Here is a 19,170-nt window from a genome sequence, read left to right as displayed (position 1 = left end):
GAATGCAGGGGTTGGATTCATAAATCCAGCATGTGTGACATGCTTTTCATTTAGATTCATTCTATTTATTTCATTAAACTCAAGAATGAAAATATAAGTAAACAAAAAGGAACAGCTCTTATTCTGACAGTTGATGGGATGTGTTTTTATACGATGTGGCTCGCTCCCTCCCTTGTTGCCATGGAAACAGGGCCGGTCCAGGTGGAGCCACTGGCTGGCGTCTGTCAGCCACATGGGGGGATGAATGAGCGGCGCTGGGGAAAGTGGAGTCTACACTCTTCTTAAAGGAGGTTTCGTGGAATCGAGCGACCGAGCCGTGATTTCTCTGCGGAAGACGGATCATCTGAAGGCGGCGTGTTTTTTCAGCCTCCGTGGGGAGCGGCAGCTCCAAGAAACGCGCTCCTCATTCAACTCGGCGCGGACTGGAGCCTCCCGGAGGAGGAAATGCGGCTGTTTCTGGGCGTTCTTCTCAGGCTAGGGATCACAGACTGACTGAAGCCCGTCTCTGCAGTCAAACAGCTGGGAAGTTGTTTTCACTGGATGGATGGATCTGTCGCCTCTGAGGAGCGGGGCGGGCAGTCGGAGGAGCAACACCCAGGAAAATGATGCACCATGGAGGGGCAGCCGCTGAACTTTGAGCAACAAATTCACCTCGGAGCTGCCGGCGGCATGGGGAGCCGCGGAGGCCAGGAGCTGTCGGAGCGACCCTGAGGAGCCACTCTCGTTGTTTTGCTGGATCTTCTTGCTGACTCTGTCAGTGAGGACCTGCCGGGGGACGGTGCAGCAGGCTCTGCTGTGATGCTTCATCTCCATTCCTGTTCTGTCAGTGTCGGTGTCTCCAGCCAGATTTTCGCAGTCTCAGAATGGCTCGTTTTGAAGACGATGCGTCCAGCCGCTTCAGAGGCAGCGGCCCCGCGGGGCCAGCCAGAGGGGCCAACCGGCAGCCGGGGCCTCCGGGGGGGCAGAGGATGTACAAACAGACCATGGCTCAGAGAGCCAGGACCATGGCTATTTACAACCCCATTCCAGTCAAACAGAACTGCCTCACCGTCAACCGCTCCCTGTTTATCTTTAGCGAGGATAATATCATCCGGAAATATGCCAAAAAGATCACAGAATGGCCATATCCTTACTGTGCACAGCGCGGATCACTGCGCAGACCTCAGTCAGAAACATACTTATCAGGAGCATTTTATAGTTAGGTCTCATGATGTCTGCAGCCTTATTCACTATAAATTATAAAGGAACAGGTAGCTGCTGCTGCTGGGGGGTTAGTTGGCTTTCTGCCACAAAAATACAGCTGCTGTTAACATTTCTGCGCATATTATTCACATCACCTTTTAACGATCAAACAGTCTCAGTCCATCAGGACGGGCCGTTCTGGAAGCCAGCCTGTGCTGCAGTGTTTTATTCTGTGAAGGTGTGTTGTTAGTTTTGATTGTCTTTGATGTTTCATGAAACATAAATTTATGAACTGGGCTTGGCTTCAGAACGGAGGATAAAGGCTGGTGTTTGGTGAGTTTCTTGGTGAGGCTGGAGGATCTCGGTCCCTCTGGGCAGGAGCTGCTGGCTGCCTTCAAACAGCAGCTCTCCTCATGGGTGTGACTCAAACAAACAAGCTGCACTCACAGGATTCATTCAGGCTGTCTGAACAAGCTGCTGCTGACATGGAGTAGCTGCTATCTGCTGTGATCCAACAATCAGGCTTCAAATCCCACTGAAAGAATGATTGATCATTTCCAGTGCTGCGAAGGAGTGCTTCCCCCCTTTTTGATTTGATTTTCCTCAAATAAATTCTGCTGTCAGACTCTGTCAATATAGGTCAATCCAAAAGACAGTTTTCAAAAACGATTATTTAATCATTAATGATGGGGGGAAGTGATCTAAAGCAACCCCAGCCCAATCTGACATTATAACTCCCCCTTGTGAAATGAGGAAGTGAAAACAATGTAGTGGAAGGACTTTTGATTCATTTTTATTGAGGTTGTGGATCTTGCTCTAAGATTAAAGACAATGTAGATGTCTGTCTGTCAGTCCGTCCTTCTCTAATTTTGAACAATAGTGTCCACCATTGCTTTGGGTTCACATTGCATTCTGGTCCAGTGATGTAAAATTCACGAGGTTTTCATACGTTTTCAACGCTTACCAGACCGAGCAAAACATTGAGTAGGTGCCAGATGCTGCTGCTTCCTTCAGAGTGGATTCCAGTCAAAAGGCATCAGGGGAAGCAATACAGTGACGCGCAGTCAACACAGCTTACTAAAGTTACATAGTGAGCAACGGCATCTTCCTGACAGACACTGCTGTGCCTTCAAATACTCATACGATCCCTCTACTACTAACTAACGCTGTCAGTACAGAGTTCATTTGTTATTTTTTATAGTTTTTATTTGTAAATTGTACATCTGTCTCTGGTTCACCTAGATTTTCATATTTGCAAACAGTTTCTGTGGCTGTTTCTACCCGAATCACTGGCTACAAAAGGATGCAGTGCAGCATCTTGGTCATCCTGCTCAGTGGACATCAGGTTGGTGGCTAAGATTTCCTCTGGGCTGATTCCCACTGAACTTCCAGATTATGTAACTTATTGCTTCTCTTGTGAAAATCCAGATTCTAAGACTGGATCTGTTTGCATATTTTTATGCCACTATAACCTGAAAAAGTTTTTGTAGTCAAAATATATGATAAGGGGCTATTGGGAAATGCTTAATGTATTCAACACCAATATCAATCTGATATGCCACAGACGTTTGGGTTCAATTCAGTGTGAAGATGGTAATGGTGGAGGAAAGGTAACTTTATTTAGCACCTTTCAGCCAAAGGCAACTCAAAGTGTTTGTACATAGAAGGTAAAACCAACATACTTTAAGAGAAACACATCAAGCATACAAGGATTAAGCAAGTTTAAAATTAAAATAAAGTAAAAAATTTGCTTAAGCATAGGCAACAGCAAATAAAAACATTTTAACCTCGTTTTAAAAGAGCTCAAGGTGGGAGCACTCCTATTTTTGGTGCATAAAAACTGAAAGCTTCTCCAGCATGTGTAGCTGTGACTCTTTGGTTTGATTCAAATGATCTTAAAGGTCTTAATAGTTGATAGTGTTGTAGAAGATCAGAAACGTTGTCTGGGATTTTATTAGTAAATGCTTTGTAAACCATTAGTGAGATTTTAAATTCTATTCTTTGAATAAAAGGTAGCCAGCAATGACCTGAGAACTGGACTGATGCTGATCTCTCTTTGTTTTGGTCAGGACTCTTGCCACAGCAAGAGGCATAAATAAGGCATAAATAAATTTATCTGAATCTTGAATTAGACGAGTCATCTAATTCTGGCAATGTTTTTTTAGAGGGCAATGTGTTGTATTTATGATAAATGTGATGTAGTTATCAATTCATGGTCACTCCCAGATTTCTGCTTTGTCAGAGGAATTTAAACCAACAGACTGAAGGTGGAAGCTGACTTATAAATGAAATGGAAAAGATGAATTAGATATTTGACACAATGATGTTAGTGGATTTACATCATAATGCCAAGATATAAATAGTTTAGCTGGTAATCCAGAGAGGATGCTGAAATAACGCTGTTGCCATGTGATGCAGGTGAACACATGTTGCTTCTTACAGCAGCCGTTTGTTGACTCATCTTGTTGTTACCTTTCTTGGTAGTGAGAAACTGAACCAAAACCTCCCTTTTAGAAGCTAATTGAAAGTGATGTGCTAGTTGAATGTGTCGTAGCTTCAGCTGTAGAGAGATCATTTCCAGCTGTGTGATGTTAGCTCATCCTTTCACCAAACTTCCTTAACACTCTCACTCCGTTTGAATACATGATCCTGGCCACCATCATAGCAAACTGCATCGTTCTGGCCTTGGAGCAACACCTGCCAGCTTTGGACAAAACCCCTCTGTCAGAACGTTTGGTGAGTATTACACTTCTCCCATTGCAGCACGCAAAACTTCTCTAAGTGGATCAGGTCCACTTGTTTAGACCCCTGTTTTTGTTTTGTTAGCTTGGTGTCTGTCTGCAAGTTCGTTCACTGCCAGGGATCCTCGTTCCTAGTCTCACCAGCAGCGTCACGCTGCAGGTGAAGCTGAACCCTGCAGAGCTGCTTCTGATCTCCCCTGTGTGCCGTTATGTCAGGCTACCCCTGCTGTACCCTAATCCCCCCCGACAGCCCCCTGCTTAAAGCTTTCCACTAAAGAGGCTAGTGCTGTGAGCCCTCCTGTGCAGTCAAAGAGCTGATGAACAGTAGATCACAGTGATAGCACCGACTGTCCCTCAGCAGGATGGGTTAAAGGCCTGATATCAGATTGTTTCTTTCCATCAGTTCTCATACAAAATAATTTAGACGAGCAAACATTGTGGAGACAAAAACAGAGGATGTTGTGTTTCTGCTTCTGCTTCTCAAGTAGATGTAAAAGGACAGCTTTAATGGGTATTCAAACTCAATATCTGATACAAAATTTAAATGTTTCTTTATTTTTCTTTCAACGACAAATTTATTAAACTGGTGGAAGTTTAATAATACTTATTTAAGGTATTATTTCCAATACCTTAAATGAGAACTTTGCAATTTTAAAGTCAAAATGGCACCACTGGTCTCAATTGCAAAGAGAGTTACAAGAGATCCAGTGTGAAAGGTTTCCCTCAAACTGGTTCTGGTGCTAATCAGAACTAGTTCTTCCTGTTTCCACCAGCGTAGAACCAGTTCCATGACAGAAACTCTTTTCCCTTTGCACCAACTCTTGAGATTTTGTTGAGGTCAGACCCTCTCAGACCAACAGCCTGTTGCTTCAACTTGTACATTCCTGAGTTAGTTTTTCTTTTAGTCTTCTAAATATAAGACTAATACTAAAACCACTCAATGTCATTGTCTGTAAAGAGTCAGGTTAGTGCTGGAATAACAAGTTCCCTGTATCTGTACCTAGCCTAGCCTTCCTGTTGAACTCTGCTTGAAGAAAAGTTTTGCCTTTTTCCCCTCCACACGGATTGTCTCCGGAAGATTATCTACCCATCCAATCAGCAAGCAGAAGAAGCTGGGAATGATGATGTGAATTTTCTGTGCTGTTCTAGAATTGTAGTCTACTTGTAGTTTTGGTAATGGCAGCAGAGGAAGTGACTGAAGTCATTCAGTCCATGTTGGCCACGTTTCCAAATATTGATCTAACATCAACAGACGCCTCATTCAGACCGGCTCTTCTCTCTTAGTGGAGGGTGGTTGTTTACAGCACAGACAGTTTCTGATAAGCTTTCTAGCATCAAACTGGTGGATTTCACATATGATAGGCAAACGTTAGCAATTGGATAAGATTTAAAACCTCAAGAGAGTCCACACCTCCAGGAAACAGTTGTTTCTCAACAAGGGGCTGGTTTTTACCAGACCTTGGAAAACCCAAAATGAATGTTTTGATAAAATCTTTAGTACAGCACTTTAACACCCAAACATTGTGTAAAGTTCTGAAATACTGGGACTATGTCAATGCGCCAAGTTTCATTTTTCTAACTATAGCACATGTTCTGATGAGTTTTGTGCTACTGAAAGTGGAAGATAAACAGATTCTAGAATGTGCGCTTGTTAAAGATAACATCTGTAGTTTACTAACTCCAATTCTACTTGTTTCCATTCCAGGATGACACAGAGCCCTACTTTATTGGAATATTTTGCTTTGAGGCAGGCATCAAGATCATTGCCTTGGGTTTTGCTTTTCACAAAGGCTCCTACCTACGTAATGGCTGGAATGTAATGGACTTTGTGGTGGTCCTAACAGGGTAAGTAGCACTGGCCTAATGGCTTCCACAGCTGGTAACTGACAGTGCTGATGGGCAGCAGTGATTAACGAGGGGAGGGGCAGCTTTGCTCTGTGTATGGGTGTGTGTTGCCTTTGTAATGATTGGTAAAGCCGAGCTGTTCCAGATGAAAGGATGTTTTCTTCCGGTCTGAATAAGATGGTATTATCTGCATTAGATGTTCAGAGCTCCAGAGGAAACACTGTGCTCACATCGCAGAAATGATCAAGATGCATGTTTCCACGTTTATGATGATTCCTGATATTTTTCAGAGGAAACAATGTTGTGTTATTGAGAATTCCTGTCAGTTATTAAGTAGCGTTCAGAGTTCATGTCAGACGCCTCTGGATCGGCTGCTTCCTGCAAACATTGCAGAAAACACTAGAACTGTTAGTCACTATTCTGCACATAGAATAGTGCAGAATAGCACTGTTGCTGAAGGTATTAACTGTTGTTACTGGGGCAGCAAAATATTATGAGAACATGATATCTCCCATATTATTCCTGAAGTTTGTGGTAATATTATTGATTGTGATAAAATCACATTTTCCTCATTCTTCTGTCTCATCTATCATCACCTTGTTGCATCTCTGTGGGCTTTAGCATCTCAGCTGTCAGGAGCTCTGAGCTCATCTAACAGGCCAGATATATTACCGACATGCAGACAGCTTCAATAACCTACCCAATATGTCTGCCTTTGTGATTTAGGAGTTGCACGCATTATTATAACCACCAATAAATGAATAAGTAAGTAAATAAATACAGTTTGAGCTTATATACCCAATTTTGTTAATTGTCATCTCTTTTTTCTTTTACTGTTTTTATGCAACTATTTGCCCACTCATTTGTACTTCTTTAAAGGCTCTTATTATTATTATTATTAGTATTAGTATTATTATTATTCTGTGGTGCTGGAGTAGATTTTCTGCACATAATCACCACTGTCCAACACCTTCTTGTCCATTCCCTTGATGCGTCTCTTTGAAATGTATTTCTACATGGATTGGGTTAATTTCCTTGATTCTAAGTTTAAACTCCACATACAGTTTCAAAAATATTTAACTCACATGCACAGCTTTATGCTAACTGTTTTTTGTTGCTTTGTTTGCTTCCCAATCAAGTAAGATAATAAATGGATCGATCTGGCTTTTATACCATTTTGTTGACGCTGACAAATATGTTTTAGTTATTCTTTATTGTTCTGGTAAAAAATCCTAGAAATAAATCATGCCATGTTCTATTTTTACTAACAATATTTAATCTTTAAGTAGTAAAGCTTACTCGTGTTTTCAGTGTTGTAAACAGACATCCTCCCCTGGGGCCGGATGAGAAAACTGCAGGAGTAGTGTTGTGTGTGAGGAGAGACAGAGCAGAGAAGGCTGTGTGTGGGTAGGTGGGTGTGTGTGTGGGGGGAGAGGGGGGCAGTGACAGAGGATACTGTTATGCTGTAAAAAGTCCCAGAGCGACGGCTGGATTCAGCAGGGAACTGCTCAGTTTGTCTTACATGATGCTTTTGGATTTATTTGGAACATCTTGGGTTTGTACCAAGAGCCTCGCTGCAACAAGCAGAAGCAGCAGGCCAATTCCCAAACACCTCATTATACCTGCTGCTCCTCCCACTGCAAGTCAACTGAGTTTTCATTCCCACTAGCTGAACACAAAGGGAGGCACTCGCTGGAAAATGTTAGAAACACACAGGATCCACAACAATGTCTGCTTCTGCAGTCATGTACATAGACCTATGCTTTTTATGTTTCTGTTTTAAGAAACTATTTTTCACAGGTCTGGAGGTCTGATTGAAATGTTTGTGATATACTTTATTAATATAACTACAACAGGGAAACAGCTTCTTTATGAATAAATAATGAAAGTAGCATACTGGCTTTTGAGGGCGGTCAGCACTGAGCCTCTTGATTCAACTCAGCCCATCTGGCTCACCATGTCTGTCTCTTTTGAGACATTCAGTGCTCAGCAACCTTTGATCTGCATTATTACAATAAGAGAGAGCAAAATGTATTTGGCCTTCGAGCTCAAAGCAGCACACATTTACTTTCCCCTGCAGATCGACCACAAACAGCTGGCTATCATCTGTTTGGTAGAACCTTATAACACTACGTGTCCAAATGTTCAAATGGATGGTTGTTAAAACACTGGACTGCAGACATAAATGCTGCTGTAGCTGATGGGATGGTTCGTAACTTTTGAGGTGGTTCTATGGTTCAGCCCAAAATTATTCATACCTTAGGCAGACAGATATTTTCAGTCAACCAAGAAGGAAATAACCAGCATTTCCCAAAAGATAATCACAATGTTCAAGTTGTTGTTGAAACACCTCTGAATATGAAATGAGGAAAAATGAATGAACATAAAAATCATCCATGAGTTCACTTAATATGTGCATGGACATGTGCACATGTTCATCTCTCTAACCAAAGATTAAACTTGTTAACAACAACAAATAGCTGTTGAATGTTTTGTTTTGCATTTTTTTTCTTGATAAATTGTGACATTTCAACAACTGTAAACACTACAGGAGCAAAGCAGGACCACTGTTTGTCCAGAAGCTTATTTGGATCCAGCCAGTTTGAAAGCCTCAGTTTATCCTGACCGCGGGCCGTAGACTCCCTCACTAATACAACCATGTTTCTTTGTGAATGAAGTGCAGAGTAATGTCGGTGCTCTTTCCCAGTAGAACATTTAATCAAAGTAAGAGTGCAAATGAGAAAGAAATTCTGTAACTAGAAGACGGCCAGCAGCTGGTCAGACTGCGGCCATAGGGAGCTCATTTCAGCTGATTTTAAATCTGCCTGATATCAGCAGTTAGTAGAAGAAGAAACTATAGAGAGAGTCCACTGATAATGTACAACATTATACAGTTTGACCCTGATCTTAGATCTTTTAGGCATTTTTGAGAGTATTAAATTCTCCCCTGAATATTTTTTACTATAATTCTCCCTTCAGTGTTTATATTCAACTTTGCATCAACTATATATTCTTTTAGAATATCATGCTGCACTTCCTGTTTGCTGACTGGTTCAGCACACCAAGTTACAAAAATGTCAATATGTACAACTGGTTTGCCCGACAGAATGCAATCCCCTCTGACAGGCACACAGCATTTCTGACAGCATGCCCTGGAGGAAGAGAGGAGCAGCAGGCATTAAGCAACTATCAGGCTGAGACGTATTCTGCCAGGATCACTTCAAAATAACAGTACTGTAAAAATGAGTAATGAGAACAGGAAAGCTGTCTAATCTTTATGGGGTAATAAGTATTTCAACTCTTGTAAAGGTCTGATCTAACAATACACCTTAAATAATTAGAAAAAGTAGATTTTTTTTCTATTTTCTGTTCAACCTTATAATGTGTCTGACTGTACAACAAAATCCATGCACATTTATTAAGACCAACCAATCAAGCTTTTTGGGCTGTGGCAGGAGGTCAGAGTACCCAGAGAGAACCCACACATGCAAGAAAGACCCCAGACTGATCTAAACTCAGAACCTTCTCGTTGCCAGGCAACGATGCTACCAACTGCACCAATGTGTAGCTCATACAACAAAATGTTTATGCTAAGACATAGCTCAAAGTTGTAGTGCTGGGTAGAAAATATGACAGTGAGCCAAATCACAAGATTTTCTCTACTAACCCATGATGGCTGTTGTGTTCAAACAGAAAAAAACGCTCTAATTTACTAAGACGTTTTAGCTAAATCGTCTGTTCAGTTATTGTATGTAGCCTTTAAGGCATGAATGATTAGTAATTGTTTACTTTATTTACTATCTCTTCACATGACTTCTACAGACACATGGAAAGGGAAGGCACAGGGAGCAGCAGCATCTTTAAATTTGATTAAAGACAAACATATGGAAGCAACTTCTCCCAGTTGCAAATCATTCAGGTTCTTGTTGCTGATTACCAAACTGAGAGTGGGTAGTCAACCTAACAAAAGCCTAAAAATAAAAAAGTTTCAGCAAAAATCCTTTCAAATGCACAGCGTCCACTACTAGTAAGAGGAATCAATCTTAAAAGGTGTTATGTGATAACAACTATTTTGATGTTTATATCATTTTATGTTATTCCCTCATCAAAGTCATACCTGGAGTGTTTCCTTGGTTCTTTCATGAATGTTTAAAAAATCCTTTAATCGCTACTAGCAACAGAAACACTTAATCTCACCAAGCACTGCCTTTTCCACAAAGCTCCTCCTCAGAGCTGCAGTCTCCAGCTGAGCCTCCACCTCACAGAGCGCCCCCCCTCTGCCTCCCACCCTCTGCTCCTCAGACTAGCATTAGCAGCAACTAGCAAACACCTGGTGGAACGAAGTGTCTGCTGAGCTCAGTCCAATGCTTATAAGAATGTTGTGTTGAAGGCAGATAGTCAGAAAGAGCCGGAGCTTCTTAAGGAGACAGAGGCCCGATTTCAAAGCATCAATTACTAAGACAAATTTCTTTTAAGGCATGTTTGTTATTTACTTCATTATGCTATAAAATATTGCTATGTGACTGGAAAATACATAATACCACCCCTTGGGGGAAAAAAAAGAATAACTCAGACTCAAGAATATATTAGAGTTCATATTTTAAAATGTCTGCAGAAGATTATATTCTTCAGGGTTTTTTGAGTTTGGTTTTTGGTTTTCTGTGCTCCTTAGTTCATTTTCTTTGATTAAATCAGTAATGTTTCTGTTTTACTTTATTTCAGTTATTTCTTAGTGTTTCTAATTTATTTATTTTTTTCTTTCTTGTGTCTAGTTATTCCTTGTTTCTCTAGTTTAATTATATTTATTAGTTCTTTAGTGTTATATTTATTTTCTACTCCCCTGTTTTGTACTCTCCCTCGCCCCCTGTGCCTCTTCGTCTCTCTCTTCAGCCTGCAACCCGTTAGCTCATCATCCCAGGTCCATTGTTCCACATTCACTCTCCCAGTACTTAAATACTTCTACTCTTCACACTCCTTGGTAGTTCCCCGTGTTATCTATGCTGGTCTTTATTTCTTGGATTCCTGTGTTTTTTGTTCTACTCTGATACTTTGACTTGTGTCTTCATGGGGTTTTGTTGTAAGTTTTTCTTCTTCTTTTTTATTAAATCCTTCAACAACTAGTCTGCATTTCCACCTATCATTTCTCAATTCATAATAATATTAGCAATTAGCATGACTAACGATAAGCATCTTTTATTTATATTCCTTGACAGTAAGAACTGAATCTTTAAATGGATGAAATGGAGCAGCTTTGCTGTGATCAAGTCTCCCTTCCTTATTTAAAAGTAGCTGCCGACATGCTTCTGCAGAAAGCTGTTTTCTCTTAAATGCAATTAATTTCTGTGTGGGAAATGCCTGGAAGTGATTGCTATATGAAATTGTTTAGGCAGGCTTGAGAAAACAATGGAATGGTTAGTCCACATAGAACTGAACTCCATTTTACTTAACCCTCAACAAAGCAGATTCTCATCTGGTGCTCAGCTCACAGACAGTTGCTCTGTTCAGTTTTATCTTTAAAAGGTTGTTTCTTCCTCAGCGTAAAAACATTTTATCTGGCTGCGAGTGCTTCCTCTCTATGATCTACTCTGTTTTCTGTCCTTGTTGGGCATCACACCAGCAGATGGACCTCAGCAGCCTAATCAAGACAGTGTGCACCTTTCTATGGAGGTTGTTCTTTTAGTTTCTGAAACTGTCACTGGTCAGAGTTAACCAAACGTGAAACCAACTGATTCTGGTTATTTTCGACACAGCTTCAGGGTATATCCAAATCTGTATCAGCTGAGATTCTAGGTTCCTTTTCTTCATATACTCTGGCATTATGATTTTCCTTCATCTTACAAAGCCAAAAACGATCTTAAAACATAATCAGAAAGTTTACCCAACACCTTGCAAAGTTGCACTATGTTTTAGGATGAGTCTCTCCAGGCAGACAGAACCAAAGTCAATGGCAGCTGCTAAATTAACAGCTGCTTTGGTTTTTCCAGATCTCAAACAATCTTGTTTTATGTAATGGTTCCAAAGAATGCCAAAAATATCAATATTTATTATATGCAATACTCAATACACAATGCAATATGAGAGTTCCAGGGAGATTTTTCTCAACTGTAGTATTTATGAGCTGTGGGAGAATGTGTGTGTGTGTGTGTGTGTGTGGGCGTGTGTTGGGTGTGTGTTTGAGTGTGTATTGACAGATTTGCAGAGCCTGTGAGCCAGCCAAGCTTTTCAAGTTGGGGTGTGTGTGTATGTGTGTGATGTTGGGAGCAGCCCAAGCAGGCCTTTATTGAATTGGTGTTCAGCAGACTCATATGATAACCATAATTGAAGGGCTGGGCTGTGGATGGAGGCCATTACAGCAGCGGTCTGGACATCTTATCAGAGCTGCGCTACACTGATAGCTTCTGCAGTGTGGTCAGGGGAGGGAGCTGATCCTCATGGAGACTGTAAAGAGCTCCACATTCATATACACTGAAACATGCATCAACACACATACCAACAATAACAAATCACTATTTAGAGCCTCATGGTAATTAGAGAACAGCAATGACTCACTAAATACTGAGTTCTTTAGATGTGACTGTTGGACCAATTTGTGTTAGAAATCGCTAAGTTTCAAATTTAGCAATAAAGAACATCTACTTTACCATTAGTCCAAGTCCGTGTGCAATATTATTAAAAATTAGCTTCAGATCATTACTCTCAGCTTCATATTGTTTTCATATTAGAAACCAAAGGGTTGAAGAGAACCATATCAGTTGATTATTGTTAACTTTAAGAATCTGCAACAATTGCCAGAAAATTGTGTGTGGGATTTTCTGGGTTATACATGTTTTATATCTAGTACATATAATTTTCTATCAGATTTATGTATGATTAAATAAAGTTTACCCTGGGGTACTGCGATGGTGCAAGGGAAAAGCACAACCTGCATATGGAGACTTTAGTCCTCAACTGGGACGTCACAGGTTCGAGTTCCGGCCTCATGACCTTTGCTGCATGTTTTTCCTCTCTCTCTCATTATCTACTTTCCTGTCAATTCACTAACAAATAAAAGCACAATTAACTAACTTACAAATAATTATGTTTTTGAGTGTGTTCTTATGGTAAGTGTGTGTTTTACTGGTGACCAAAGATCTTTTTCTATGACTGTAACAGCATTTCCTGTATCATAAATGGAGGCATGTTCTATGCTCCTTTATTAATGGAAGAGCAATTTGACAACAGTTTTGTGGTTTGGTCCCTGTTGTCAGTGTGTTGTCTTTTTTTTACTTCTAATATTTTCGTCAAAATGTTCTGTTAGAAGAAATAAAAATAATATTTGGTCTTTGGAGGTTCACCATCTGTTAACTTTTATCTCTGCAGTCACAGTTCTACTTTGGCACAGACATAATGGTATGACTGTGAGCCTTGTCTCAGCCTGGCAGCCTGCACAACACCCACTGAACTCAAACCAGGAACAACTTTGCTTTTGGCCAACACAATGTCGACTGCAAAACTGGGGTTAATTCAGACAGCAAAACCAGAAGGGTTGAGGCCAAAGTACAAGAGCATACATCCTGTAACAATCAATGTTGTGCTTTGTATTTTAGAGCGAGAACTATTTTGTGTTCCCTTCTTTAGCTTAAGTTCACTTTTAGCTATGCTATTCATGTCTGCTCTGTCAGAGCTCAACAGCTAATTTTACACTTCATTATATTTGTTTCATAGTTCAGTTGCTTCATAAGCTTATTACACAAAAGGCAAAATGACTGAAGAAATCTCCCAATCATTTATTTATCCACTATTGAGAAGTTTATCACTTGCTCATTTAAATTGAAAATTGATTGAATTCATGTAGCACTTTTCTAGTCAGACTGACCACTTAAAGCACTATAGTTACACATGTACACTCACTAATGGGCTCACATAGACCAATAGTTCTATGTGAGCCAAATTGGGGCTAAGTGCATTGCAGTGGGGCACATCAACTGGAATCAAACCCACAACCTTCTGACAACCCACAACTACTCTACCCATTGAGCCACTGTGCTATTCCTGGTTCTGAAGCTGTACTTTGCAGAGAGGACACATGAAAAAGATCTTATTGTACAACAGTATAAGAAGAAATGTATGTGAAGGTCCTCTGTTGTACTGAGTCCAGTTCAGGTTCTGCTGGAGGTTTCTTCCTGGTTTTTCCTCTCCACTGTCGCTACATGCTACATGATTGCTGTAAAGTCAATGACACAACACACAGCCATTTTCACTACCTGTAGCAGTGAATGATGGAAGTCAATGAGTCAATGAATCTGTTGGGTTTCCTTAGAAACTTTAACTAATTTGAATATTTATTTGAGGATGCTGTAGTGTTTGATAACTAGGATCAACTGGAACATATTTAAGACTGAATTGAATTTTTTTTTTGTAAAGTGTCATGACATTTTTTGTGAATTAGCATTATACAAATAAACTGAACTGAATTGAGTTTCTCTGGAGGTCAGTTAGAGCCACAGTGAAACATTCTGAGGTGTATCATGCAGAAAGCTTGGGCTGAGATGGTTGTTCTACCGTTTTAATTGGGGTGCCAGCTGCTTCAGCTCTAGAGGGCTGAGAAAAAACCTGGGCTTTAAGGCTCTGGGGTGAGGAGGGGCCTGTGGAGGTGATAGACCCCACATGACCACAGCAGTGCTGCAGGTGCCCCAGACTGAGTCCTTCACTGAACCGGTTCAGCACGGGGTTTTGTAGTGAAGAGGACTGACGTTCTCCATTTCTTCTAGCAGCAGTGGACACAGAAAGATTTCCACACCTTTCTACAAGGAATGCTGCTAAATCTATTTTCTGCTCTGCTGGATCCTTCCTTTGGTCAGAGCATATTTTGTTGTGGAAGAAGAGAACAGTAGTCTCATTTGATGATGAGCTATAGGAACCTTAACTCAAACAGGCTCACAAATACATGGAAGGATCTGGACAATATCGGCAAGAATAAAACCATGCTGAAACCACGTGCAAGGTAACATAAGGACAGGGAGGACAGCCAATCAGGTTGTAGGAAATAGACATCAGAAGGATTTGATCAGAGGGTAAAAAAACCTGATGAACTGCAGGGAACATTTATGGGCTATGATTTCTTTGTAGACATGGGTTACTTGGTTGTTACCAACACATGTACTTAATTTTGTCCTAATAAAATGCATAGAAAGGCAGGATAATGTAGGGAATTTGATCTTTGTGTAATGGAAAGTTTAGGCATCATTCATAGACCCGTCCCAACCTTGATCACAAAAGTCAGGAACTCCAGAGTAAGGCGAAGGCAAACAAAAGAACTTTGTGTTCTAGAATTTATGTCCCTTGTATCTGAGTCTGCTGATTAATGACCTCAGTTCTAGATTCTTCATCTCTTCTTACAGGAGTTAAATGCCCTGTGAGTTGTGTAGGTGGTGGTGGATAGGGGTGGGGGAATTGGACCCTGCAGGGTTTGAGGCAGTTGTGTTGCTTTCTGTTAATAATAGTGAATCCTTGCACTAAACTTTATGGGGGGAATCAAAAGCTGGCATGTAGAAAGATGCAGCTTGTGAGAGAGCTGTGTCTATTTATAGATGAGCTGAATGAACCAGCATTTCATATGCACTTATGCTGAACACCACACCCAGTTTATAAATGTTGACAAGACAGTTTTTTTCAGATTAATGTAATATGTTAAGTGTGCTTTTACCTTACTGTATGTTAGCTGAACTTGGTATGTTGTTCTGGGTTCTTTTGTCACTTGTCAGTGTACTTGTGGAATACTCTTGCTAGGCCAGTCTGGGTAAGGCTGCATGTTTTCTTTATTTGTAAATAATGGTTTACTGTGGAGTTCTGGAGTGCTGCTTTTGGAATTTTTTAGCCTTTTAACCTTTTACACACTCACTATTTAAGAGGTGACCTGTCCAGGGTGACCCCGCCTCTCGCCCGGAACGTTAGCTAGAGATAGGCACCAGCACCTCTCCTGACCCCTCTAAGGGACAAGGGTGTACTGAAAATGGATGGATGGATGGATGGATGGATGGATGGACTGTTTAAGACGAATTATGCTTATAAATGTGAGGCAGTAATCAGGGATAAAACTGAGGGGTCAAATGATTTAAAGGGCCACAATTAGAGAAACTTCAAGAGCAAAAAAAAAAAAACAACCCAAGAAAAACCAAACAAAACAAAAATGCACATCCATTTTTTGGAAACAAGTAAATGTTTTGATTGTGTTTATAAAACTGCCTGTTTCAAAAACCTCTAACTTGTTGCATTGCAATTTTTTACTTAGCAAGTAAAACCCAAGTGGAGCTTCACTTGATGATCCAAATGATCCAAAATATCATCTTGTAATCTTTGATTTCTGCTGTTCAAGGAAGCATAATAGTGAACCATTAATGAAATCACCATGTAAAAACTGTTTTTTGTGGACACTGAAGTTATCTTTGTCTAATAATAATATGTGTTTGGTGATCTAAAACATTTCAATGTGACGAAAAAGCAAAATGATGGAATCTGAAAGAGGGGGGCATATTCTGTTTAGGGCTAAATTCAGTGGCAGTAAAGAGAAAAGGCTCCATTCCCATAACTTTAGAAATAACAGAAACACAGAGGACATGATTAATGTTGATTAATGTTGTTAGTTTTTTTTATTATTATTATTTTTCAACACAGAACATAATCAAAAGTTGCTGGTCACAACTGTACATTATTACTATTATTATTATCAAAATGATTAGTATTTTTTAAATTAATTGTTTATTTGTTTATAAGCAGCACCTCCTCCAACTCTCAGAGCCCTGGGCAGCCTGCTGCCTAACCATAGAAAGTTCTGCAGTGAGAAGGACCTCAGACCATCCACACAGTCATCTGGTCTTCTAGGTTTAAACAGGAAAATTTGAATTACTCCTTCAGTTTTCTCTGTGAGATCACTGTCATCTCTGACAGTTGATGCGAGACTCCATCCAACGGAATGTTACAAACTCTTACAAAGTGGGAATTCATTAGGTTAACCAACAACTGCCGCTTTACAAACATTCCTTTGCAAACTAAGTATTGCTCACTCAAAACACAACAGTAATATAATAATGTAGTTATTATAAACCACACCCTTCAGCCTGCTTTGAGTATTGGTCATTTCTGTCATGGTTTTCTGTCAGTCAGCCAGTCTTCACAGTTCTGGTAACATACTGACATCTGCAGTCTGCTGTGCTCTCCTGCTAGCCATGCTGCTTAAGTCTCTACCTTTTTTTGACAAACTGAAAGTGTTAAATAATTTTATTGCAGCTCACCCTTTTATACCTAAAGCATATGCAATGGCATTATTTATACCTAAAGCATATGCTTTAGGTATAAAAGGGTGAGCTGCAATAAGCTGCTTTTATGCTTTTAATGCTTGGTTTTGTTCTCACAGCTTTTTCTTGGAAATCTTTTGGTGTAATAACACCTCTGATTGTGTTGTTATATTTAAGGTCTGTTAGCTTTAGCATGGCTTCCAGCGCTTTGACTGCTTCTGCTGCATGTGACACTTGCTTAATTATTCCTCTGCCTTCTGTAGTGATAATTACTCATGCAATAAGCTGAGACTTTCTGTAGCTCTGGAGGCAGGAGTCTTGGAACTAGGATGGTTGTTGAAAACAATCTAGTTAATAGTCAAGTCTCATCAGATCCACCCATAACCTTTATCTTTATAGATTCCAGATGCTTGGACCTAAGTGAATGTGTCATAGAAAGAGTTGTTTCGTCCTGTCCAGTGTTTCTAACAGTTTCCGCCTGCTTAGTGGTCTGAGAATCACACATTGAGATTTAACAGCTCCATGGTTAGAAACATGAAACAGAGAACCTTAGTTTGTCTTCCTTTATCCAGGGCACACAACATTAAGTCATATCTGAAACCATTATAATAGCTAAGTGTAAAAATGATTAAGATTTCTGTTCATGTTGATGGTGGTTTATTTATGATGAGCTTCCAATTACTTCAATGTATATTTACTCATAAGTACAAAACAGTCATCCAGAAAATAGGTCAAGTAAGAGCAAAAGAAAATGTTAGAAGGATTCTCAAGTACTGACTGACTGGTTGTTGTTAACAACCGATTAAATTTGTGAAAATTATATAACCACAGACCAAAAAAATGTTCAAATTCTGGTATTAAAAAAATGGATAAAATGGCATTGTTACAAAATAACTATTTCATTCAGAAGAACCATGCTAGACAATATTTAGTGTAAATGCATACAGCACAGCAGGCTCAGCAAAATAATGTTAAAACAAAAGAACTTGTGTGCAAACAAGACTTGAACATAAACTGTAGGCGTGTTTCTGTCTGGAGCGTTTTTGATCAAAATGTGCTTGACCTTCATTTAGTGAAGCCACTGGAGCTTCACTAAGCAGCCTGAAATTGTACCCAAGTAAGAGAAGAATTACATCCAAATAATATGACTGAAGTAGAAGTACAAAGTATGGTGCAGTAAAACTCCTACCAGTCCTGTTTTCTTAAGTTACTACCCACCTCTGCTGAAAGGATATTTGTGAGAAAGTGTTGTGTTCTCCCTCTTCTCCAGTGTTTCTCCTGTGGCTGTTAGTTTCTAATGAGATTAGCCTCCTCTGTTTCCATGGCAACACTCTAAATGGTCTCTGCCTTGGATTCCCCTCCCTAAGTATTTCTCTGTTTTGTTCCTTCTCTTGCTCCTTTTGCTGTTCGTCTGCTTTGGTCCATAACAGGCATCGTTCTCTGGCCTGCCGCTCCCGCAGTCTGCCTGGTGCTGCACCAACACAATCACACTGTGATACAAACTCCCATGGCCAGCAGTCTGTGTTACAGTGTTGAAGAAATGGCTCTGTGCAGCAAACGGACCTGTGGGGTAATATTATTATGAAACATCAGTCTGATGAGAAAACATTAATTATAAGTTCAAGGAGCAAGTAAAAAGGGTTTTACTGCCACCTATTGAGTGAAACAAATAGAACATGTAGGCTTTGTTGGTCCAAAACAATTTTTCAGCCTTTAGTGCTACAAGTTGAAGAGCAGTCAAAGAACAGAACCGTGAAATGGTTAAATGCCTTGGTGTGCAGAACCTGTGTGATGGCATCATCTGTGTATGAGCTGAAATAATAACCAAACTGAGAGGTGGGAGGTTGGCTCTGCTTATCCCAAGATTCAATGTTCTAAGCACATCACTTTTTCTTCACTGAAAACCTCTCATTTACACCTGGGGGTGTAAATGAGAAGTGATCACGTTCACACGTTCTTAATTAGTTTACAATACTATGACATCACTCACTGCCACAGCTTGCCACACCAGATAACATTATTTATTAAAAACACATAAAAGCAAATAGCAAAACTCATGATTTATGATTGCTGGCACAGTTACTCACAAATGGATGTGTGAACAGTGTGGTGAGTTCTGATGTATGTGT

General features: G+C 40.2%; 1 protein-coding gene across 22 annotated transcripts in view; it reads left to right on the top strand.

The window, feature by feature from the left end:
- The first annotated feature begins 188 nt into the window (after positions 1 to 188).
- LOC102232640 (voltage-dependent N-type calcium channel subunit alpha-1B-like) overlaps positions 189 to 19,170 on the top strand; it is a 76,557-nt gene continuing 57,575 nt past the window's right edge. For all 22 annotated transcript variants that reach the window (XR_002753435.1, XR_002753434.1, XM_023341711.1 and 19 more), the window contains exons 1-3: positions 189 to 1,123; positions 3,813 to 3,918; positions 5,629 to 5,768. Coding sequence is in view for 20 of the 22 variants with exons in the window: in XM_023341711.1 (XP_023197479.1) it covers positions 864 to 1,123; positions 3,813 to 3,918; positions 5,629 to 5,768 (506 nt within the window). In the remaining 2 variants the exon portion in view is untranslated. The remainder of the gene's footprint in view (positions 1,124 to 3,812; positions 3,919 to 5,628; positions 5,769 to 19,170) is intronic.

This window comes from Xiphophorus maculatus, chromosome 11, assembly GCF_002775205.1.
Source record: "Xiphophorus maculatus strain JP 163 A chromosome 11, X_maculatus-5.0-male, whole genome shotgun sequence".
NCBI lineage: Eukaryota > Metazoa > Chordata > Actinopteri > Cyprinodontiformes > Poeciliidae > Xiphophorus > Xiphophorus maculatus.
This window is presented reverse-complemented; position numbering and strand designations above follow the sequence as displayed.